Raw genomic sequence first — 24,688 nt, 5'->3', positions numbered from 1 at the left:
TAATGGAGATCCACAGTGGGGTGAAGAGGACTGTGCACATCTGCAGGCTAACAGGAAAATAGATAAAAACTGGAATGATCTGCAGTGTGATGCCTCTTAGCAGTGGATCTGGGAAAAAGAGCCTTAGCATAGAATGAGTTTTTGAAAAAGAAAGTTTGTCAATTTATAATGTAAGTGATGATGCAAGAAAAACATGCAAAAGGTAAGTGAAGATAGATAAAGAGAATGAGAGAGTATGTTTACGTCAATCCGTTAAGGGTTGGTGGCCCTGTATCTACTTAACTTAATCAGATCAGGAGATTCACCTGACTAGTAAAATCCATTTCTCAAATTCCCCTACAATTACTATTACATTACATTCATACCAAAGTTAATACCAAGTAACAATAAGGTGTATTCATTTTGATGTAACTGTAAATGACTTATGACTTATGTACTTGATCATTTAGCAAAGCATTAAATTGTACTCAGTACAAATTTCCTCTTTTAACATGACTGGCAGCTGTCACTGAGCATCTTTACCACTTCCTCAGAGCTTCATAGAAACTACTGAAACCATCAAGAGTTTAGTCATTTACATGTAACATCTTGTGCTGCAGTTGATCCTTTGTAATATAATCAGCATCAATGGAAGAAGTCTATGTTAATGTTGAATACACCAAATCTGGGGACTCAACAATTCCAACAAATCAGGCAGGTAAGTCAGACAGAGAGGCTGAGGTTCAGATGACAGTCTGAGCTGTGATGAAAATATGTATTATCATCTGTTATTACTGTTTTATCCTTGATTGGATTCACTAGTCTTTGGTCTGTTCAGGTCTGAGGAGCTCAAAGAGGAGATATCATGGAGCTGTTGTTCTCTGTTTGGGGCTGCTGAGTGTTTTCCTGCTGGCTGGACTCATCGGACTTGGTGTCCACTGTGAGTCTGGTTCACAAAATGTCAAACTGAATTCATGATGATTATTATACTCTTATTAAGATAAGATAAGATAATCCTTTATTAGTCCCACAATGGGGAAATTTACAATTATTATTATACTCTTTTTTGCACTTCCAAGATTCTGTGTTAGTTTGATTCACTGTCTTTTCCCACAATTGTGCTCCTTTTAAGCTGTTTTGTTTCAATGTTTTGTGAATGTACATGAATAAGATTCTAAACCACAGCAGCTAAATCTGTCATTTCAGCATTAAAGCAGTAACCACCAACTAATTTCCCTTTTTAACACTGGTATCATTTTTGAGACACAACTGCTGATGTTCCGAGAAAATATGTTCAACTGTTCAACAAGTCTTCCACAGAATTTCACTTCACTCTTCAAGTGGTGATATTTCATAGGTCATTTAATCATGAACCTTTAGTTGACTTAGCAGAATAAGGAAATATGTTGAAATACAGTAACTCTTTCTGTATGTATGATATGAATGCAGGTGTTTTGTGTTTCACAGTTGTGTATCTTGATTTATTTCAGACCATGGTTCAGTACACAGGCTAGCTGCAGAGCTCTCTGCTATCAAAGCCAACTTGAGTGAGCATCTCCAGATCAGTGATAAGTTTTCTTCCCTGACTGAAGAGAGAGACTTGCTGAAAGCCAACCTCTTGGAAATGACAAAAGAGCGGGACAAGCTTCAGTGGTTGCTCCAACAGAGTGAGTCCTTGTGTTTGATATTAAGAGTCATTTGCTTAACTCAGTCAATGATTAAGACATCATGCATTCTAAAACCTAACCCTATGATAAAAATCTATGAATATGGACCAATAAATTGTCACTCATTTGTTACATTGTAGCAGTAAATGCTTCTCTATTCACAGATTCAACAGGTTTACTGTCCTGGATGCCAAATTTGTTATCAAAGACTTGGTTGCACAAGGGTAACACTATAGCCAGGGATGACGTAATTGTTGGCACTGGTTTCAAAGCTGCAAAAAAAATTTTCACAAGTGATTCACCACAGTCATGTGATTATCATTAGTGAATAATGGTGTAAATATTTTCATTTTCAATCATAATCAGTCAATCAGGTCAAAAGTTTAAAAAAGAAAAAGCTCACTATTTTCGAGTTGAGATTTGAACCAATAAGGTCATACCAACCAAATGAGCATCAGTATTTGGGGCTGTAAAGGGTCATTTGTCAGTACTAACTTCAGAATTAGCACATGGTCTTTTTGATCTTTCTGATTCTTCTTGTATTTATTGTCTTACAGAGACAACGTGTCCTACAGGATGGACAAATTTCAGTTGTTCCTGTTACCTCTTCTCTGATGAGTCTGGCTCCTGGGATCAAGGCAGAGAGAACTGCAGAGCCAGAGGAGCAGATCTGGTGGTTATAGACAGTCCTAAAGAGCAGGTACAGTATGTCTGTGTATGTGTGTATGCTCATGTTATTTTGTTTGCAAATTCTTGGCATACATTATTTTGCCAAGTTTTCTAAAAAAATCACATATGTTGTGGGTAAAGCTAAAATATAAGATGAATTTTTTTTGATGTTGAACAGGAATTTCTCTTGGGATTCACCTCACGATCAGCTTGGATTGGTTTGAGTGACAGAGATGAGGAGGGGACCTGGAAATGGGTTGACAAAACTCCACTGAATCTGACGTAAGGCTTCACTTTAGTTTGGAATATAGACTTTTTTCTTTTATTTATTTTGTTAATGACACAAATAATGCAACAAACAAGTAACAAACAAAATATACTATGTACAGTACCAATCAAACGTTTGGACACACCTTTTCGTTCAATGTTTTTTCTTTGTTTTTATTACTCTCTACATTGTAGATTAATATTGAAGACATCAAAACTAGAAAGGAACACATATGTGATTATGCAGTAATCAAAAACAAACCAGAATATGTTTAATATTTTAGATTCTTCAGAGTAGCCACCTTTTTGCTTTGATGACAGCTTTGTACATTTCTGGAATTCTCTCAGTCATCTTCATGAGGCTGTCACTTGGAATGGTTTTCAATTAACAGGTGTGACTTGTCAAGAGTTAATTAGTGAAATTTCTCGTCTTTTTAAAGTGTTTGAAGCCGTCATTTGTGTTGTGCAGAGGTAGGGTTGGTACATGGATCTATACAGTGAATAATTCACAAGAAATGCGTGGCTACCACAGCACTCTGCAGCGACATGCCATCCCATCTGGTTTGCGCTCAGTAGGACCATCATTTGTTTTTCAACAGGACAGTGACCCCAAACACACCTCCAGGCTATGTTAGCCCTATCTGACCACAAAGGAGAGTGATGGAATGCTACGTCAGATGACCTGGCCTTCACAATCACCCGACCTAAACCTAACTGAGATGGTTTGGGATGAATCGGACAGCAGAGAGAAGGCAAAGCAGCTAACTCCTTTAAGACCAGTTGGAATGGTTGGAAAACCATTCCAGGTGACTACCTCAGGAAGCTGATTGAGAGAATGCCAGAAATGTGCAAAGCTGTTTGTCACGCCATATTTTGCTGAAAATAGAGAGCAGTTAGACTGAACTATAGTATACATGCCTTAAAAATCAAGTAAAAGAGATTAAAACGATAATATTTTCATATTCTTATCCTAAACCTCTTAATTTTCTCTGTGAGGTTTGCCCGTACAAGTGTTTCAACTTGGATTGCTTTGTCAAAGATAAAAAGTGTCATGATTCTCTTGTTCATTGACCTGCTAGGTACTGGGAAAAAATTCAGCCTGATAATGGTGGTGGAGACCCACTGTGGGGTGAAGAGGACTGTGCAGAGATCAGACGTACTGATTGGAATGATCTGTCATGTGATGCTTCTCGACGTTGGATCTGTGAAAAACTGGCATAACACTGCTGTATAATTTGTTTTAAGATAAAGTATTGGTAAATACTTTTACAGTGTCAGCTAGCATTATGCAAAGCTTTCAATAATAACTGCGCTTGTATGTTTGTAAAAAAAAAAAAAGAAGTGCTTCATCCACATTTTTGGCGGTACTGTTGCATGCACTGCAGCATTTTTTAGGCAAACCACACACAAACACCCCCACCATCCACCACACCCAATCCAAAAGAACTATTTCACCTCCTAAATTTAACTTTTCACTCTCAAGTACAGGCAACAGAGAAGGTGGTGACAATTGCAGTGTTGCTGCTGCTTTTTTTTAATCATAACAGAATATCATCTAATTGTCTTTCATTCTGGGGTATGATGCAGTTTTACAAAAAAAAAAAAATTCCCTTTATTTTTTTCTGAACTAAAAACTACAAACATACCGTGCTCAGAGTTCAGTTCTGCTTCTATATGAGGTCTGAGGTATAGATGTCAGACAGCTTTGTGGGGACCTAAATGCCGGACGCACAGCTCTAAAGGACTGTTTGGGGATTAAGATTTGGTGCTAGGGCTGGGTAAAGCAATTACTGTTGGTAGTAACTATAAGTCTATGTAATGTGACCTATGACAACTTCCTATAACTTCCTGTGAAGATATTACCTCCTCTCCAAAATGGCGACAGAAAGTTGAAAATGAAAACTACTGAAAAAAAAAAATCACTGAAAAATACTGATAACATAAATAACAGACATGAGCAACAGAAAAAATCTGCTGATTGACCTTGGAAGACACATCATAATACAAAACATATCAAAAAAAAGCTTGTAATTTTTTATGCCTGTGTTTTATTTTTCATTGGAACTTGTTTCAGTGCCAATACAAATTTTTCCATTTTAAGTATTTCAATTTTAAGTAACTCCTCTTGACTCCAAATTAACTGTTACATCATTTTACTTTCCTTGTCAGGATGTCAGCTCTGAGCCAGGGCTTTTTATTTTGTAGTTCAGTTATGTTTGTATTATTTCCTGTTTTATTTTGAAATCACTGACCTCCCTCTTGTTTCAGGTGTCTTGTGTTCCCCTTCCTTCTGTGCTCCCTCCTCCTGGTGATTACCTACCCCGCCCTAATGTGATTCACCTGTGTCTCATTGTCTGCCCTGCTCCTGTGTATTTAGTGTCTGTGTCTCCCTGCACTCCCTGCCAGTTCGTCTTGTGCCTTCGCCAGACCTACCAGCCTTCGAGTGAGCAACCTGTTCTCTAGTAGCCATAGTTTTTTGACCCTTGCCTGTGTTTTTTGACCTTGCCTTAGCTCCAGTCCATTTGTAGCTCAGCCTTTTTCCTTTGTGTATGACCTCAGCCTGCTTGACCGTGTCTTAGCTATAGCCCTTTGTACTGTTGCCTTCTCTGACTGCCTACCTGTGTACTGACCCTGCTGGAATAAAGGACCTTTTTTTTGTTAACTCTGTCTCTGCCTCCTGTCTGCGCCTGTGTCCACACTGCAACCCTTGACATTCCTAAGAATGCACTCATTCAACAGCATGTATTAGTTATTAACCATCTGTTTTGTACTGAATTTTTCACTTACATTTTTAATGTCAAATATAAAGGCTTGTCAATCGGCAGAGATAAGACTTTTTTTACACTAATATCATGGAAATAGTCATCAGTAGTCATCATACATACAATATATATATATATATATAAACATACCTTGTAAACTGAGTTGTTCCCATACACCACAATCTGATTTAACCTTATAATCCTGTGAAAGGTCACATATTAAATATATGTACGTTAATTTTTTGAAGTGAGATTTGTCTTCTGCGGATCAAATGAAAAATGTTCACATGACCTTTGAGTTGACTAGATGATGTTAATGGTTTCCTATTCCTCAAAATCAAAAGAGGAGAATACTTGGTGAGAACAATGGCAGCTGTCACTGGGCTTCTTTACCACTTCCTCAGAGCTTCACAGAAACTACTGAAACCATCAGGAGTACAGTCATTTACATGTAACTGCAACTCATCGTTCATAATCAGCATCAATGGAAGAAGTCTATGTTAATGTTGAATACACCAAATCTGGGGACTCAACAATTCCAACAAATCAGACAGGTAAGTCAGACAGAGAAGCTGAGGTTCAGATGACAGTCTGAGCTGTGATGAAAATATGTATTATCATCTGTTATTACTGTTTTATCCTTGATTGGATTCACTGGTCTTTGGTCTGTTCAGGTCTGAGGAGCTCAAAGAGGAGATATCATGGAGCTGTTGTTCTCTGTTTGGGGCTGCTGAGTGTTTTCCTGCTGGCTGGACTCATCGGACTTGGTGTCCACTGTGAGTCTGGTTCACAAAATGTCAAACTGAATTCATGATGATTATTATACTCTTATTAAGATAAGATAAGATAATCCTTTATTAGTCCCACAATGGGGAAATTTACAATTATTATTATACTCTTTTTTGCACTTCCAAGATTCTGTGTTAGTTTGATTCACTGTCTTTTCCCACAATTGTGCTCCTTTTAAGCTGTTTTGTTTCAATGTTTTGTGAATGTACATGAATAAGATTCTAAACCACAGCAGCTAAATCTGTCATTTCAGCATTAAAGCAGTAACCACCAACTAATTTCCCTTTTTAACACTGGTATCATTTTTGAGACACAACTGCTGATGTTCCGAGAAAATATGTTCAACTGTTCAACAAGTCTTCCACAGAATTTCACTTCACTCTTCAAGTGGTGATATTTCATAGGTCATTTAATCATGAACCTTTAGTTGACTTAGCAGAATAAGGAAATATGTTGAAATACAGTAACTCTTTCTGTATGTATGATATGAATGCAGGTGTTTTGTGTTTCACAGTTGTGTATCTTGATTTATTTCAGACCATGGTTCAGTACACAGGCTAGCTGCAGAGCTCTCTGCTATCAAAGCCAACTTGAGTGAGCATCTCCAGATCAGTGATAAGTTTTCTTCCCTGACTGAAGAGAGAGACTTGCTGAAAGCCAACCTCTTGGAAATGACAAAAGAGCGGGACAAGCTTCAGTGGTTGCTCCAACAGAGTGAGTCCTTGTGTTTGATATTAAGAGTCATTTGCTTAACTCAGTCAATGATTAAGACATCATGCATTCTAAAACCTAACCCTATGATAAAAATCTATGAATATGGACCAATAAATTGTCACTCATTTGTTACATTGTAGCAGTAAATGCTTCTCTATTCACAGATTCAACAGGTTTACTGTCCTGGATGCCAAATTTGTTATCAAAGACTTGGTTGCACAAGGGTAACACTATAGCCAGGGATGACGTAATTGTTGGCACTGGTTTCAAAGCTGCAAAAAAAATTTTCACAAGTGATTCACCACAGTCATGTGATTATCATTAGTGAATAATGGTGTAAATATTTTCATTTTCAATCATAATCAGTCAATCAGGTCAAAAGTTTAAAAAAGAAAAAGCTCACTATTTTCGAGTTGAGATTTGAACCAATAAGGTCATACCAACCAAATGAGCATCAGTATTTGGGGCTGTAAAGGGTCATTTGTCAGTACTAACTTCAGAATTAGCACATGGTCTTTTTGATCTTTCTGATTCTTCTTGTATTTATTGTCTTACAGAGACAACGTGTCCTACAGGATGGACAAATTTCAGTTGTTCCTGTTACCTCTTCTCTGATGAGTCTGGCTCCTGGGATCAAGGCAGAGAGAACTGCAGAGCCAGAGGAGCAGATCTGGTGGTTATAGACAGTCCTAAAGAGCAGGTACAGTATGTCTGTGTATGTGTGTATGCTCATGTTATTTTGTTTGCAAATTCTTGGCATACATTATTTTGCCAAGTTTTCTAAAAAAATCACATATGTTGTGGGTAAAGCTAAAATATAAGATGAATTTTTTTTGATGTTGAACAGGAATTTCTCTTGGGATTCACCTCACGATCAGCTTGGATTGGTTTGAGTGACAGAGATGAGGAGGGGACCTGGAAATGGGTTGACAAAACTCCACTGAATCTGACGTAAGGCTTCACTTTAGTTTGGAATATAGACTTTTTTCTTTTATTTATTTTGTTAATGACACAAATAATGTAACAAACATGTAACAAACAAAATATACTATGTACCGTACCAGTCAAACGTTTGGACACACCTTCTTGTTCAATGTTTTTTCTTTGTTTTTATTACTCTCTACATTGTAGATTAATATTGAAGACATCAAAACTAGAAAGGAACACATATGTGATTATGCAGTAATCAAAAACAAACCAGAATATGTTTAATATTTTAGATTCTTCAGAGTAGCCACCTTTTTGCTTTGATGACAGCTTTGTACATTTCTGGAATTCTCTCAGTCATCTTCATGAGGCTGTCACTTGGAATGGTTTTCAATTAACAGGTGTGACTTGTCAAGAGTTAATTAGTGAAATTTCTCGTCTTTTTAAAGTGTTTGAAGCCGTCATTTGTGTTGTGCAGAGGTAGGGTTGGTACATGGATCTATACAGTGAATAATTCACAAGAAATGCATGGCTACCACAGCACTCTGCAGCGACATGCCATCCCATCTGGTTTGCGCTCAGTAGGACCATCATTTGTTTTTCAACAGGACAGTGACCCCAAACACACCTCCAGGCTATGTTAGCCCTATCTGACCACAAAGGAGAGTGATGGAGTGCTACGTCAGATGACCTGGCCTTCACAATCACAATCACCTAAACCTAACTGAGATGGTTTGGGATGAATTGGACAGCAGAGAGAAGGCAAAGCAGCTAACAAGTGCCAAGCACCTTTGGGAACTCCTTTAAGACTAGTTGGAAGGGTAGGAAAACCATTCCAGGTGACTACCTCAGGAAGCTGATTGAAAAAATGCCAGAAAAGTGCAAAGCTACTATCAGCCCACTTTTAAGAATAATAATAAAATAATAATAATAATAATAAAAATATTAAACATATTCTGGTTGGTTTAACATGTTTTTTGCATACTACATAATTCCATATCTGTTCCTTCATAGTTTTAATGTCTTCAATATTAATCTACAATGTAGAAAATACTCAAAAAAACTGAATGAGACGGTGTGTCTAAACTTTTGACTGGTACTGTATATGTAGAATTTTGTGATCAGCTGTATCTAATGCTTTTGAGAGATCCATGAAGAGAACAGCACAAAATAGTTATTTATCCAAGGCAAAGACAAATTTTATCATTTACTCAGACTGCAGTTCTTATTGTTCTGTCATCCTGGAAGAAAAGCAGACTGCTGTGGTTGTAGTAAGTTCAGTGAGTCCATGAAGACAAATAATTGTACATTAATTAAGAAGGTGCTCCACGAGACTGCATCTGTTTTGAAATTGAGTAACCTGCAGACATTTCTTTCAAGCATAGATACATGCAGCAATAATCTCAATGGTTGACTTAGCCCAGAACATGCTCCATGCAGGTACACAAACTTTGGCCCATGTAAGATTGATTTCATGCATCACTGTATTGCATTCTGAAAAGCACCGTTAAGTAAGTGCGAGCTCCAGCTGGTGTTGCTATAGTAGGAAAAAAGAGAAGAATGCTGACCACTTTCATCTGGGTTCACTTCCTCTCAAAATAATCATGCTGACCAGTTCCACAGAGTTCTGTCTGAACTTCCTCTGGTAATCATTCAGACATTCAGTCCCTCCTTCATGAGCAATTCAACGATTGCAGATCACATCTGCTGTGTTTTCTTTTGTCTTTCTTTGGTGTAGTGTGTTCATCATAGTTTGTCACCGCTTATTTTGTTGAAAATAGCTGGCTTCCCCTAGCAATGAGAGCAGTTAGACTGAACTATAGTATACATGCCTTAAAAATCAAGTAAAAGAGATTAAAATGATAATATTTTCATATTCTTATCCTAAACCTCTTAATTTTCTCTGTGAGGTTTGTTTGTTTCAACTTGGATTACTTTGTCAAACAGTGTCACTGCTAAATACTGGAGAGTCAACCAGCCTGATAATGGTAATGGAGAACCACAGTGGGGTGAAGAGGACTGTGCAAATATCAGCAGTGATGGTTGGAATGATCTGTCATGTGATGCTTCTCTGCGATGGATCTGTGAAAAAATGGCATAACACTGCTCTATAATTTGTTTTAAGATAAAAGCACTTGTAAATGCTTTTACCAGTGTTAACTATCATTATGTAACGCTTTTAGTAATAACTGCTCTTATATGTTGGTAAAAAAAAAAAAAAAAAAAAAACACATATCAAAGCTAATAAAATCTTAGAAACAGCCCTGACAGAGGAATGCTTTACTTTATTAATGAACTACAAACTACACACATACTAAGTTCAAAGGACATTTCTGATTCTATGTGAGTAAAGTGTGTGCTTGTTCTGGTACATTTCTGGGGTCCAAAAACAGAGCCCGAGCCCGTGAGGTCCGACAGCTTTGTGGGATCATGCTCATACTCATTACTGATACTGATCTCTGTGATGACTTTTCTTCCATATATTGTTATTTTATGATAGTAGTAACTCCATAGCACACCTCTCAAGTGTGTTATAATGACTTTATGATGTTTTTAAGTAACTTCTCATCATCATTTATAAAAAGTTAACTTCTTAACTTCTGCTAAATGAACTCTTCCTCTTCCCCTTTGAAATCTCAGATGTTAAAGACCCAGAGCTCCATTGCAAGCTCATTGCTCTCCCACCCAGCCACTCCCCACTCTCTTTGCCTAAATGCAGAGAAAAAGTTAAAGCAGAAAACTTAGAAATTTTTAAAATTCAAAAATACTACTGAAAAATACTGATAGTGAAAAAAAACAAAAAGTTTTCAAATGCCAGTGTTTTCTTTTTTTAGTTCATGTTTTATTGTTAATGCTGCATTTTACTGGCAGTGTCAAAATTTTTAACATTGCTGCACATAATACACAGAGATACATTTTTAAAAAAAATAAAAAGAAGACAATACTTGGTTAGAACAATTGCCCACAGGTAAGGCTGAGGTTCAGACAACAGTCTGAGCTGTGAAAAAAAAGTGTTAGCATCTGTTGTTACTGCTTTATCGTTGATTGGATTCACTGGTCTTTAGTCTGTTCAGGTCTGAGGAGCTGTAAGAGGAGAATTCATGGAGCTGTTGTTGGGGTTGTGGAGTCTCAGCCTCGGTGTGAACAGATAGACATATTCATACTGGTACTTTGTTAGCATGAATGTCTCTGTCGACGGAGAGCAAGTAGAGACATTAAACTTTACAGGACTTGGTATTTATCCCAGAGTGAGGATCAAATGTGATTATACATCTTACTTCATGTTAGCTACTTCAATCTACCTTTCTATGACCGCTGTCTCTACTTTGTGTAGAGATGGTGATTTTAAGACAGGATTTGGTTGTCGCACTGTTGCTCCTGCAGTGTTCTGAGTGTGAACTGCGAAAAAAGGAACTCATCAACTGATATTCTGACATTCAACATGGTCATTCCCAAGATCGGATTATTATTATTTCCCTAGCGCAACAATCACCTTTTTGAGGACCTAAACATGCTCAAATACTCATAAAACTTTGCAAACACGTCAGACCTGGCAAAAATTTACATATTTTAAGGGTCTCATGCATGGGCACTGCAAAATGGCTCTATAGTGACCCCTGGAAATTTTCAGAACCCCCTTGTCATTGGGCTTAGTTTGTCCTACATGGACAAAATTCCCACCATGTAAGATGCCTTTGATGACTTTTTTGTACATGCCAAGATGTACAAAAAAGTCTCCTGACTTTTGACTAATTTGTTCTGTGTCCAGCAGTCACGCAGTTGCAGAGCCATGTCACACAACCTGCAGCAACCCCGCAGCCGTGGGTCCCCTGACGGGCACAGGGTGCATGCGAGGGCCTGTTCAACACTGCTCTAATTTTTGTAATGTCTTCCTTTTCTCTTTTGACTTGGTATCTTTTCTCATGACCACCATTACACAGATGTACAACATCTGTGGAGGATTATTATTGTACAGTCTATTTCATGACCTCTGAAACCTGTGACTTCCTCAAAAATTGAGGAAAAAAATGAGAAATTGAAACCAAGAGGAGTTCTATTGTATGTAGTCCATGCTGCAGTGCTGAGCTACCAGGTGATGGTGGACATTCCTATGAACAATGGAGGAAATCTATGCTAATATCAAAGATGCTAAGCCTGTCAACCCAAAATCTTCTACGAATCAGACAGGTAAGAATGAGCAGTCATAATTCCGATTATATAATTATATAACTCACTACCTCCACCGGTCTTTTCTCTGCCCAGGTCCAAGGAGCTCTCAGAGGACCTTTCATGGAGCTGTTGTTCTCTCTCTGGGCCTGATAAGTGTTTTCCTGCTGGCTGGGTTCATCAGCCTCAGTGTCCAGTGTGAGTGTTTTCATATGTCAACATCAGTTTGAACTTGTAATTGTCAAGAGGATTCCTCTGAAAGAGGCATATTACACAAAAGTAATCATCTAACAATGTTTGGATTTGTTATGTCTTTCTACCAATGATAGCCACACAGTTTGGTTGGTTCTCTGCAAAACCACAGCCATAACAGTTTCACTTCAGCCTCTGATAAATTGCATAAACATAAATCTTTTGTATTTCATAAACATGTATATTGTTTTTGTTTGTTTGTTTGTTTGTTTGTTTGTTTGTTTGTTTGTTTTTTTCCAGACCGTTCCTTGGTACGTGATTCGGCTACAGGACTCTCTGCCATCAAAGCCAACCTGACTGAACATCTCCAGATCAGTGATAACAAACTCTCCTCCCTGGCTGAAGACAGAGACCAGTTAAATGCCAGCCTCATCAAAATGACTGAAGAGTTGGACAGACTTCAGACTTTGTCCAAACAGAGTGAGTGTTTGTCTGTGTGGGTTCTGAGCAGGTGTCTAAAGTTAGTCAGTTTGCATCTCAATTTATTTACTTCCACTTTTATGACTAAAAGTTCCAAATTGTTTTGGAGTTTCTGAAGTTGTTTATGTTTTATTCCAACCAGCAGCTGGTGTCAGTTATGACTGCATTGATTTTCAGTTCTACATTTAATACTTTCAAGATAATTCAGCTTCTTTATATGGTGATTCTTAAACTCTACAATTTTTATTCTTTAAGGAATCTTTTTTGTATTGTCTTTCTTTTCTCTTTTGATGGGCATGTGTTAGGACTGAGTTACTAGTCATTTGACCGACAGTGGTAAGTAACTGGACTAAAAGGAGACAGTGAACAGTCATCAGCATGAAAGTACTTTGGCTTTGTGTTACAGCCCCCGTTTCATGAGGAAATTTGAGGGGAGTCAAACAAATGGTAAAAGTTATTATGAAACAAAATATATCAAGATTCCATTTCTGATTTTAGTTCCTATTCTGGTTGCTAGGGCTGCACGATGTATTGTTTGAGCCTCATCGCGATGTGCGCATGTGCGATAGTCACATCGCAGGACGTGTGATGTTTTCTCTTTTTTTAGAACATGTCAACTTTTGTTTTGCTTCCGATGAGCATCTCTGAACTTGCTCCTTGTTCTGCTCTCTCTCTCTCTCTCTCTCTCTCTCTCTCTGCGCAGTCAGCTCACAGTCAGCCCCTCCCCCGTATGCACATGCTGTCCCTCACACACCACGCCGAAGATGACAGATAAACAAGAGGGAAAGACTGTGAAGACGATTTAGAAGGTCAACATCAGAAATATTGAAATATAAAAAGAGATGTAGACCAAAAGGACGTTCAGTACGTTGTTGCCACAACACGTAACACAACAAGTCTTTTTGATCACCTGAGTCGCCACCACAGAGCGCTATATGAGTGCAAAGCAAGAACTCTAACGTTACGACACACACACACACACACACACACACACAAAAAAAAAAAAAAAAAAAAAAAACATTCTGGATGCTACTGTGACACCATACAACAAACAGTCCAAACGGCATAGAGAGATTACATACGCCATAACTTTTCACCTCGCAATTGACATGGTACCAATGTACACAGCTGCAAAAGAACTGCTGTTTTACAAAGAGATTTTTATTTCATTGTTGCAGTTTTGTAAACCACTCAGGGGGCTGATGCAGCTGCTCTTTTATTTTTAGATTTTTGTTTAAAAGATGTTTACTAATTAGATCACTGACCTCGGTGAAGCTATTCAAGTAATCTGGTGGGAATTCTTGTATTTTTTAATATCGTAATCGTGCAGCCCTACTGGTTGCTGTTATGGGTTAGAACTGCCATGCACTTTCACTAAAAATACACAACGTGTTGAATCCCTCAAATAGAGGAACATACATCTTGTCTGATCTTAAATGTCTTTTGTTTGATATATCTTACAGAGAAAAAGTGTCCTGCAGGCTGGATGAATTTCAGTTATGCCTGTTATCTCCTCTCCACTGTATCTGCTTCTTGGGACAGAGGCAGACAAGACTGCAGAGACAGAGGAGCAGATCTGGTGGTCAGAGACAGTCGTGAAGAACAGGTAGTGTAGCTACTTTGTCCCATTTATGTGGAGTTTTTGTTTGACCAAATCAGAAGTGTAAATATCATAGCTGCAAACTTGTCATCTGTCAGTGAAATTTGCATGTTTGAATGACAAAGATGACACCCCTCGCAATGTGTGTGTTTTTTCAGTTGCTGTAAGCTTGATTTTTATCTGAGCTACAGTAACATTGCCTTGTCCAAAGTGAACTTAAAGAGTAGTCGGCTACATTCTTTATATACCATGATGACCAGTGTCTTCTAATCTGAAGGAAGTGCTTATTTTCATAAAATTTACTGAGTAGTTTTTGTGCCTAAACCTAACTAAACATTCCATACACTTACCTATGTGTTAATTATTGTAACCATGACAACAAAGGTCTGGTACAGCTGTCAGCATTGAGGTGCTGTTTCAGAAGATGTTCCCCTAACCCTAACCCTAACCCTGTTCATACAGGAGGGTAGGGATAAACAACCTACAGTCATGAAAAGGGAAGTACACCCTCTTTGAATTCTATGGTTTTACATATCAGGACATAATAAAAAATCAACTGGAACAACACGACACATTACACTATGTCATTATTTAACAAAAACTAGGCCAAAATGCAGAAGCAGTGTGTGAAATATTAAGTACACCCTTAGTGCTTTCATAGGAATTAAGAGGGTAAATAGTAGCCAGATGCTGCTAATCAAAGGGCTTTGATAAAATGATCAACAGCAAGTGTGATCACTTCTATAAAAGCAGAAGTTTTGTCAGTTTGCTGGTCTGGAGCATTCAGATTTGTGTTAACACAGTGCCAAGGAGGAAAGTCATCAGCAATGATCTTAGACAAGCAATTGTTGCTGCCCAGCAATCTGGGAAGGGTTATAAGGCCATTTCCAAGAAAATTTAAGTCCACCATTCTACAGTGAGAAGGATTATTGGAAAGTGGAAAACATTCAGTACAGTGCCAATCTTCCCAGGAGTGAATGTCCTAGTACAAGTACAATTAGAAAATGACTGAACGAGTATGGCTTCTTTGGAAGAGTTGCCATGAGAAAGCTTCCTCTCTCTAAAAAGAACATGGCAGCATGACAAACCAAACACAGCATATGAGCACTAACACCTCATACCAAGTGCCAAGCACAGTGGTGGATGGGTGATGATTTGGGCTTGTTTTGCAGCCACAGGACCTGGGCACCTTGTAGTCATTGAATCAACCATGAACTCCTCTGTATACCAAAGTATTCTAGAGTTAAATGTAAGACCATCTGTCTGACAGTTAAAGCTTGGCTGAAACTGGGTCATGCAACAGGAAAATGCTCTTAAGCACACAACAACAGCATGGCTGAAAAAGAAAAGAATCAAGGTGATGCAGTGGCCCAGTCAAAGTCCAGATTCCAACCCAATTGAAATGCTGTGGCAGGATGTTAAGAGAGCTGTGTATAAATGAATGCAAACTTAAAAGAACTGAAGCAAACAAGGATTACTTCAAGTTGTTGTTCTACAAGCTACTGAATCACTACTGGCTATAGGTAGGTTTTCACACATTGCTTCTCCATTTTGGCTTAGTGATAATTTTAGAAGACTGTAAGGATCAGACAATTTTTTAATGTCCTTAATGCATAAAAAGCCATAAAATTCGAAGAGGATGTGCTTTCTTTTTCACATGACTGTATGGTTGTTAAGGTTGGAGAACTTGTTTTGCTGATGACCTAACCTACACCAAAATATAAATAAAGGCTTTCTTTCCTTTATCTTGAGCAGGAATTTATCAGTAAAATAATCATCAAGCAGGACACTTGGATTGGTCTGAATGACAGAGACAGAGAGAACACCTGGAAATGGACTGATGGAACTCCTCTTACTCTGGCGTAAGGCGTACAGTAAAGCTACAGTTCTACACATTGTTTTAACATAGGCACATATATATCTATTGGTGTACATAAGTTTTATTTTTGTATGAGTGTCTTATAAGATAAGAAAAATGTACTTTATTGATCCCACGAGGGAAATTCTTGTGTTAAAGCAGCAGAGACAGCAACAATAGATAACGACAACATGATGAAAAACGCTGAGAAAATCTTTAAAATATATATACAGGAAAATAACTTAAGTCTTGATAGATATGTTCAGAATCAAACTATTGGAAATAATTGGAATTGCCAGTAAGCATAGCTAATGTCCTCTCAGTCATTTGTTGACTCAGGGGAAGTGGAAAATGCAGTAAAAGTTGACTTGCTTATTTAACCTTATTGGGTTGGACTCTGTGATGCTACCTGTACCGTACGCCGTGATTTTGTGAGACCAACACTTACTTGCTGCTCTGCTTGCTCTCTTCACTCTCTTGTCCTAAAGTCTTCTGTTACACATTATCTGCTGCTGCTTTGTACTACTCTATTTTATTTTTTGATTGCTACCTGTTTATTGACATTTTCTTTGAGTGAGACTCTAGCCTGTTCATTGTTAGTTTAGTTTTGCTTAGCCGTTTGTAGCCTCATCTTAAATTGTACCCTCACCTTCTCATTCCTACAGCTAACCTAGTTTAAACTAACTACTACTATGGCTTGGGTTAGCTGTTCTGCTCTTGAAGACAGAGTGTCTCTGCTAGAGAGACGTGTCTGTCAACTAGAGCAGCTCCTTTCTCCTAGAATTACCTTAGATATGGCGGGCACTCCAGATAGCGATAGCCATGGGTTCGACAGCGAGCCTGTTAGGGCTAGCTTAATCTTGTCAGCAGTGTGTGCAACTGGTTGTGTGGCCTGGTCTGCAGTCACCTCTCCCGACTGTAAACCAGTTTTTGACTTGCTAGCCCCGTTGGTAGTCCTGTTTGCCAGTGTATCTCTCTCCTGCTCCCGCTGACAGGGCTAAACTCTAGTCATAAAGGCACTCTAGTCATAAAGGACTCCATCACTCACAATGTCAAGTTAGCTTCGCCAGCCAATGTTTACTGCCTACCTGGGGCCAGAGCTTCCAACATAGAGGATAATCTTAGGGTGCTGGCATCACGCAGGGAGAAACAGGGGGCTCAGGCACATTCCGCACCTAGCTATAACAACACTGTGATTCGTGTCGGCACCAATAACATTAGAGCTAGGTCGTTTGAGTTTGAGTTGTCTTGGCATTGATTAGTCGTCTCTGGTCCTTTACCCATGTGGGGTAATGTGTGTACAGCAGATTAACATCTCTGAATCGCTGGCTGGCTCGTCACTGTAGCGAGCAGGGATATAGTTTTGTGGATAACTGGCCTTCTTTCTGGGGCCACCCTGACCTGCTGAAGGCAGATGGCCTGCATCTTACTGGAGCGAGCGCTGCTATTTTATCTAGGAATATAGACAGGTGTTTATGTCGGGTTTGACACTAGGACCCTAATGCTCAGCAGGTCGCAGGTGATTAGAGAACTTGCTAGGTCTTTAGGTGGTGCGGTTTTGAGGTCCACTAGCTTAGATGATAAAGCTAAGCAGGAAAATATGCAGGCTTTAGATGCTTCACCGCCGTATTAATCACAACTTTCCTAAGTTTCTTAACCACCATGTACAAATCACCACCAACACCAGTTCAATCAAGTAACTTCTAGCTTTAAAACAGCTGTGGTTAAACCTTTACTTAAGAAACCACACCTTGATCTTCCATTCTTCTCTAAAATACTAGAAAAAGTTGTGTCTCAGCAGCTTTCAGCTCACTTAGCTGAAAATAATCTTTTGAACCTGCCTTTAGGGCCTTTCACTGTACTGAAACAGCAATTGCTAAAGTAGTAAATGATCTTCTATTCTCTCTGGATTCAGATTCCACCTCTCTGCTCATATTACTTGATCTTAGTGCAGCCTTTGATACTGTAGACCACCGTATACTCATGGACCGACTGGAAAATAGATTTGGAATCTCTGGCCTGGCCCTCAGCTGGTTAAAATCTTACTTATCTGACAGAACTCAGTGTGTTTCTTGTAATAACACCATATTAGCCTTTTCTGATGTGACGGCCCCCTGCTTTTCTCTCTTTATTTTTCTCCTCTTGACCAAATTATTCTGAGTCATGGAATTAATATTCACTGTTATGCTGATGATACCCAGGTGTATGTGCCCACAAAGGCTGACAATACCTCTGAAATTAGGGTACTAGAGGTCTGCTTGTCTTCTGTGAAAAGCTGGATGTCTTGAAACTTCCTGCTTCTTAACTCAGACAAAACTAAAATGCTGGTTATTGGCACGATATAGACACCAGTTCAATCAAGTAACTATATCCCTTGACAACTGTGTGATTTCTCGAAGTACAACAGCCAAGAATCTGGGTGTCACATTTGATCCTGCTCTTTCCTTCCATCAGCACATTAAAGACATTACAAGGACTGCCTTTTTTCACCTACACAACATAGCTAGGATTTGGTCTTTTCTCTCCATGGCAGCTGCTGAAATTCTAGTTAACGACTTTGTTTCCTCTAGACTTGATTATTGTAATGTTTTGCTTTCGGGACTACCACGTGCTAGCACTAAAAGTCTACAATTGGTTCAGAATGCTGCAGCTAGAACTCTAACCAAATCAGGAAGGTTTGACCACATTACTCCAATTTTAGCCTCCCTTCATTGGCTCCCTATTCATGTTAAATCAGACTTTAAAGTGCTCCTAATGATTTATAAAATTCTAAATGGGCTAGCCCCCCTCCCCCACCTGTCTGATCTTCTTAACCCTTATATTCCCTCCCATGCTCTGCGTTCTCAGAGTGCAGGGCCTTTTCCTATTAGGCCCCCTTCCTCTGGAACGATCTCCCTATTGATATTAGACAGGCTGACTCAGTTGAGGCCTTTAAATCCAATCTAAAAATTCATCTTTATGCCTTAACTTTTGGTTAACATTTTATTATGATTCTTATTTCAGGTTACCATTTTTCCTTCGGCGGGTTGGGTCAGTCTCAATTCATCAGTTAAGCTTAGTAGTTAATAAATGTTGTCCATGATGTCCTGCTGACGAGATTACTGTAAACCATCTTCATATCGCTGCATCACTCTACCTGTGTGTTTCTTCCCTCAAGCACATTAGTGCCCAGGCTGTGCTTCTCCCTCTCTCTCTCTCTCTCTTTCTTCTACTGTCCCCATGATCCAGCTCAGCTGATGATGTTACATCAATTAAACATTTATTAGTGTTAGTGGTAGTGTTATTACTATTAATGTTTCACCATTCTGTCATTATTATTCCTTTAGCTATAATAATTATTATTATTATTAATATAATATCATATCATATCATATCATATCATATCATGGCCGCCCACCCCGAGTCCAGTTCTGCTCGAGGTTTCAGCCTCTTAAAAGGAAGTTTTTCCTTGCCACAGTCGCCCAGTGCTGCTCATGGTGGGATCTGTTGGGTCTCTCACTCTAAATTTTATAAGATAAAGAGTACGGTCTAGACCTGCTCTATATGTACTGTGCTTTAACTATAACTTCTGTTGTGAATTAGCGCTATATAAATAAAACTGACTTGACTTGACTTCCAGGTACTGGATGAAGGGCCAGCCAGATAATGGTGGTAGAGATCTACGATGGGGTGAAGAAGACTGTGCACATCTGCAGGCTCACACGAAAACTGAAGAAAACTGGAATGATCTGCGGTGTGATGCCTCTAAGCAGTGGATCTGTGAAAAAGTGCCATAGCATAGAATGAGTTTTTGAAAAAGAAAATTTGTCAGTTTGTCAATATTGTATGAGTAAGTGATGATGCAAGAAAAACACACAAAAAAGCCTTTCTTTATGTGAATTAAGTAAATAAGGAGAAACAGAAAGTGTGTGTTATAAATATGTAAGGGGTTGGAGGCCCTTTATCTGCTTAAGCTACTATATCAGAAAACCACATATTTTGTCATTTAATTTTAAAAACTTGGATAAAGACATTTAAACTCATATTCACTGCTCTGGTCACCATTTCACCTGACTAATATGATCCCTTTCTCAGATTTCCCTGCAATTACTTTCACATTATATTTGTACCACAGTGTACAGTGTATTTATTTCTATGCAACTGTTAATGACTTAAGAGTCAGTTGTCACACTACAAATTTCCTTTTTCAACATGAACAACCGCTATCACTGGTCATCTTTACCACTTCCTCAGAGCTTCAGAGAAACTATTGAAACCATCAAGAGTTTTTTCAAAAGTTTTTATAAACCATCAAGTCATTTACATGTAAGATATCTTGTGCTGTAGCTGATCCCTTATAATATACTCACTATCAATGGCAGAAGTCCATGTTAATGTTGAATATACCAAATCTGGAGACTCAAGAATTCCAACAAATCTGACAGGTAAGTCAGACAGAGAGGCTGAGGTTCAGATGACAGTCTGAGCTGTGATGAAAATATGTATTATCATCTGTTATTACTGCTTTATCCTTGATTGGATTCACTGGTCTTTGGTCTGTTCAGGTCCGAGGAGCTCAAAGAGGAGATATCATGGAGCTGTTGTTGGGGCTGCTGAGTGTTTTTCTGCTGGCTGGGCTCATCGGCTTCCGTGTCCACTGTGAGTCTGGTTAACAAAATGTCAGATGTATTCACAATTATTCAAGATGATTATTATACTCTAATTATACTCTCTGCACTTCCAGGACTCTGGTCTGTGTTAGTTTGATTCACGGTCTTGTCTCAATTTCCTCACATTTTGCTCCTTTAAAACTGTTTTGTTTTCAATGCTTTGTTAATGTACATAGAGAAGAAGTCAAACCCCAGTAAACAAATCTGTCATTTCAGTATTTAACCACCACAAGTTACAAGCCAATCAGCATTTTTGTTTTCATTAACGTTGACAATGAGGTGCCACAGTTGACCTGAAGAACTAAATTTACAGCTTTTTTTGAATGACTGTTCTACTGCAAAGAACCAAATCAAGAATACATAAATGTGTATATGAATAAAAGTCCAGATAATTACAGTAATTAAATACTCAGTTCTGATAACATAAAATTTCTTAGCCCGTCTATCAGTTGCATGTTTTAATGGGTGGCAGGTGGGTGAGTGCTAAAAGTCCTGAGTAGGAAATATGTTCAACTTTATCTAGTCAGAGTTTCACTTTGTGTTGCTTTAGTGTAAGTCTTTAGTTAAGTTAGGATCATCTTTCTTAATCATGGGACAAAATAATAACCCTTCCTGTATGTATGATATGAATGCAGGTGTTTTGTGTTTCACAGTGTGTTGTGTATCTTGATTTATTTCAGACCATGTTTCAGTACACAGGCTAGCTGCAGAGCTCTCCGCTGTTAAAGCCAACCTGAGTGAGCATCTTCAAGAGAGAGACTTGCTGAAAGCCAACCTCTTGGAAATGACAAAAGAGCGGGACAAACTTCAGTTTTTGCTCCGACAGAGTGAGTCCTTGTTTTTGTTATTTAAAGTTATTTACTGTGCTCAGTCAATGATTAAGACACCATGTATTATAAAACCTAAATTTATGATGAATGAATTTATCCAACAGTGTCATGATTTAAATGCTACTCTATTCACAGATTCAAACTGTACAGTTGCCAAATGCTGGATGCCAAATTGCCAAACTACTGACACAACTGCTTACTATTATCTCCAGTGGTTGTCATGAAAGACGGTTGCACAAGGATAACACTGTAGCCAGGGATGATGGTATTGCTGGCACTGGTTTCAAAGCTGCAAAAAAAGATTTCTACAAGTGATTCATCACAGTCATGAGATGATTATTAGTAGATGATGGGGAAAATTTGTAATTTTCAATCATAATCAGTCAATCAGGTCAAAAGTTTATAAAAGAAAAGCTCACTATTTGGAGTTGAGGGTCAAACCAATAAGGTCATACCAACCAAATGAGCATCAGTATTTGAGGCCTTAAAGGGTCATTTATCAGAACTAACTTGTACTAACAAGTAGAAGCTTTTTGATGAGCAATGTTTCTTGTTGAATCTCTTGTGTATCTTACAGAGACAACGTGTCCTACAGGATGGACAAATTTCAGTTGTTCCTGTTACCTCTTCTCTGATGAGTCTGGCTCCTGGGATCAAGGCAGAGAGAACTGCAGAGCCAGAGGAGCAGATCTGGTGGTTATAGACAGTCCTAAAGAGCAGGTACAGTATGTCTGTGTATGTGTGTTATGTATGCCAATGTTCTTTTGTTTGCAAATACCTGGTATTCATGTATTTGACCAAGTTCTCTAAAACATATATTGATAAATAGAAATATCTGCACAGAAAATGTCTGTTGCTAGACAAACTGTGTGTACAAGAAAAGAATTTGTTACAATAATAATTTTTATTATGTATTTATTACCTTTTAATTTTCTTTTCTTTGTCCTCCACATCTTAAGATAAATATTTGACATAAATGCTAATAAATACTGCATATATGTTGTGGTTAAAACTAAAATATAACATGCTTTTTTCCCTTGATGTTGAACAGGAATTTCTCTTGAGATTCACCTCAGGATCAGCTTGGATTGGTTTGAGTGACAGAGATGAGGAGGGGACCTGGAAATGGGTCAACAAAACTCCACTGAATCTGGTGTAAGGCTTTACTTCAGTTTGGAATAGAGATTTTTTTTTTAATTTTATTCGTTTTCTTTTTGACACAAATAATATAACAAACATGTAGCAAATATGGGTGGCGGGGGGATGATGACACTGGGCAAGAGTTGGCTACCACCTGGCCAGATCGCCAGTCCATTGCAGAACCAACACATGAAGACAAACAACCATTCACACTCACATTCACACCTTTGGGCAATTTAGAAACACAAGGGACTGTGGGGGGAAGACAGTGTACCCAGAGAGAACCCATGCAAGCACAGGGAGAACATACAAACTCCACACAGAAAAAGAAAGAGTTTTTGAGTCCATAAAGGCAAATCATTGTAAATTGACCAAGAATTTTAGGATATCACTATTACTGTCAGGCAATCAAACTGTATTTGTGTTGCAACTTTCTGTAAAGCTTAGTGCCATTTAAAGTGCTTTACAGATAATAGACAAGAATGTATTTGTTTTGAAATTGAATTACCAGCAGACATTTCTTGCAAGCACCAATGCTGTACATGCAGAAATAATCTGCTCCATTTATATATTGGGCTATATGAGATCGATTGTAAGTGTTGTATTCTGGCAGTCACCTTTAAACAAGTGCGGGGACTGCTACAGAAGGAAAAAACAGAATGCTAACCGCTTTCATCTGGGTTCACTTCCTCTCAAAATAATCATGCTGAACAGTTCCACAAAGCTCTATCTGAACTTTGTCCAGTAATCATTCAGTCCTTTATCCATGAGTGATTTTCCTTTTTTTTTCAGTGTATATTCATCATAGTTTGTCATAGCTTATTTTGCTGAAAATAGCTGGTTTCCCCTGGAAATGGGGCTGATGAGAGCAGTTAGACTGAACTATAGTATAAATGCCTTAAAAATCAGGTGAAAGAGGTTAATATGATAATATTAATATTAATATAATAATATTTTTATCCTAAACCTCTTAATTTTCTCTGTGAGGTTTGCCCGTACAAGTGTTTCAACTTGGATTACTTTGTCAAAGATAAACAGTGTCATGATTCCCTTCTTCATTGATCTGCTAGGTACTGGGAAAAAATTCAGCCCGATAATGGTGGTGGAGACCCACAGTGGGGTGAAGAGGACTGTGCAGAGATCAGAAGTGATGGTTGGAATGATCTGTCATGTGATGCTTCTCTGCGTTGGATCTGTGAAAAACTGTCATAATACTGCTGTATAATTAGTTTTAAGATGAAGTATTTGTAAATGCTTTCACAGTTTCTGCGGTCATTATGCAAAACTTTTAGTGATAATTGTTCTTGTATGTTTGTTAAAAAAATGCTTCACCCTCAGTTCTGGCAGTATAGCTGTATGCACTGGAATGTTATTTAAGCACACACACAAACACCCCCACCCCTACCCAAACTACTTTTCACCTCTAAATTTAACTTTTCACACTGACGTGAGGTGATAACAGAGGAAGAATTGACGCTGCCAGTGGTACTTCCTGTCTTTTTTTCATCATAACATAACCTCATCTAGTTATCTCTCCTTCTCGAGTATGATGCAGTTTTACAGAACATTTTTCCCCTTTATTTATTTACAAGCTACAGCTGTGTGTGTGTGTGTGTGCGCGCGTGTGTGTGTGTGTGTGTGCACCCGCACATGCATGTTCCAGTATATTTTTGTGGTTTAGTGGTTATGGTTGGAAATAAAAGTAAGTATGTGTAATGTGTAATGTAATGCAACTTCCTATAATTTTCTATGAAGATGTCAACAGCTTGTCCCTTTGAATTCTCTGAAAGACCAAGAAAATTTTGTTTGCTGCCGTTTTTGTAAAAACTGTTTTCTGCTACTCCTACAAAATCGTCTCACCATTCATCAAAAGAATCCAGCAACCCTGCTTGGGATGGTACTACTTGGATACTGGAAAAAACAGTATACAGTGCTGACGAAGTTTAACTATCTCTGAATTACAATAACAATAATTTACAAATTTAATCTAATCTAATC

General features: G+C 38.3%; 1 protein-coding gene across 10 annotated transcripts; it reads left to right on the top strand.

Annotated features, from left to right (window-relative positions):
- Nucleotides 1-491: 491 nt before the first annotated feature.
- Nucleotides 492-24,418, top strand: LOC108872790 (CD209 antigen-like protein C). Of its 10 annotated transcripts, none has more exons than XM_051067585.1 (11): nucleotides 492-697; nucleotides 6,019-6,120; nucleotides 6,671-6,847; nucleotides 7,405-7,547; nucleotides 7,695-7,798; nucleotides 9,722-11,962; nucleotides 12,038-12,139; nucleotides 12,434-12,613; nucleotides 22,128-22,270; nucleotides 22,602-22,705; nucleotides 23,761-24,418. In XM_051067585.1, exons 6-11 carry the CDS (start codon nucleotides 11,893-11,895, stop codon nucleotides 23,900-23,902), a joined length of 741 nt encoding a protein of 246 aa, XP_050923542.1. In that variant the 5' UTR covers nucleotides 492-697; nucleotides 6,019-6,120; nucleotides 6,671-6,847; nucleotides 7,405-7,547; nucleotides 7,695-7,798; nucleotides 9,722-11,892; the 3' UTR covers nucleotides 23,903-24,418. The 10 variants fall into 10 exon arrangements, with proteins under 10 accessions (XP_050923542.1, XP_050923332.1, XP_018516177.1 ...); XM_051067375.1 differs by lacking the exons at nucleotides 22,128-22,270; nucleotides 22,602-22,705; nucleotides 23,761-24,418 and adding exons at nucleotides 14,077-14,219; nucleotides 15,969-16,075; nucleotides 19,691-20,093; XM_051067390.1 differs by lacking the exons at nucleotides 492-697; nucleotides 22,128-22,270; nucleotides 22,602-22,705; nucleotides 23,761-24,418 and adding exons at nucleotides 5,712-5,898; nucleotides 14,077-14,219; nucleotides 15,969-16,075; nucleotides 19,691-20,093.
- Nucleotides 24,419-24,688: the final 270 nt, after the last annotated feature.

Source organism: Lates calcarifer, linkage group LG1, assembly GCF_001640805.2.
Source record: "Lates calcarifer isolate ASB-BC8 linkage group LG1, TLL_Latcal_v3, whole genome shotgun sequence".
Lineage (NCBI taxonomy): Eukaryota > Metazoa > Chordata > Actinopteri > Centropomidae > Lates > Lates calcarifer.
The sequence above is the reverse complement of the archived record's forward strand: the minus strand, read 5'-3'. Positions and strand labels throughout refer to the sequence as shown.

What these genes read in the sequence shown, in the direction of transcription:
- LOC108872790 (XM_051067375.1), top strand. Translation starts at nt 11,893, where the DNA reads ATGGAGGAAATCTATGCTAATATCAAAGATGCTAAGCCTGTCAACCCA. An exon ending in TCAGACTTTGTCCAAACAGA is followed by an intron (nt 12,614 to 14,076) that starts GTGAGTGTTTGT and finishes TATATCTTACAG; the next exon opens with AGAAAAAGTGTCCTGCAGGC. An exon ending in GGAACTCCTCTTACTCTGGC is followed by an intron (nt 16,076 to 19,690) that starts GTAAGGCGTACA and finishes CTTGACTTCCAG; the next exon opens with GTACTGGATGAAGGGCCAGC.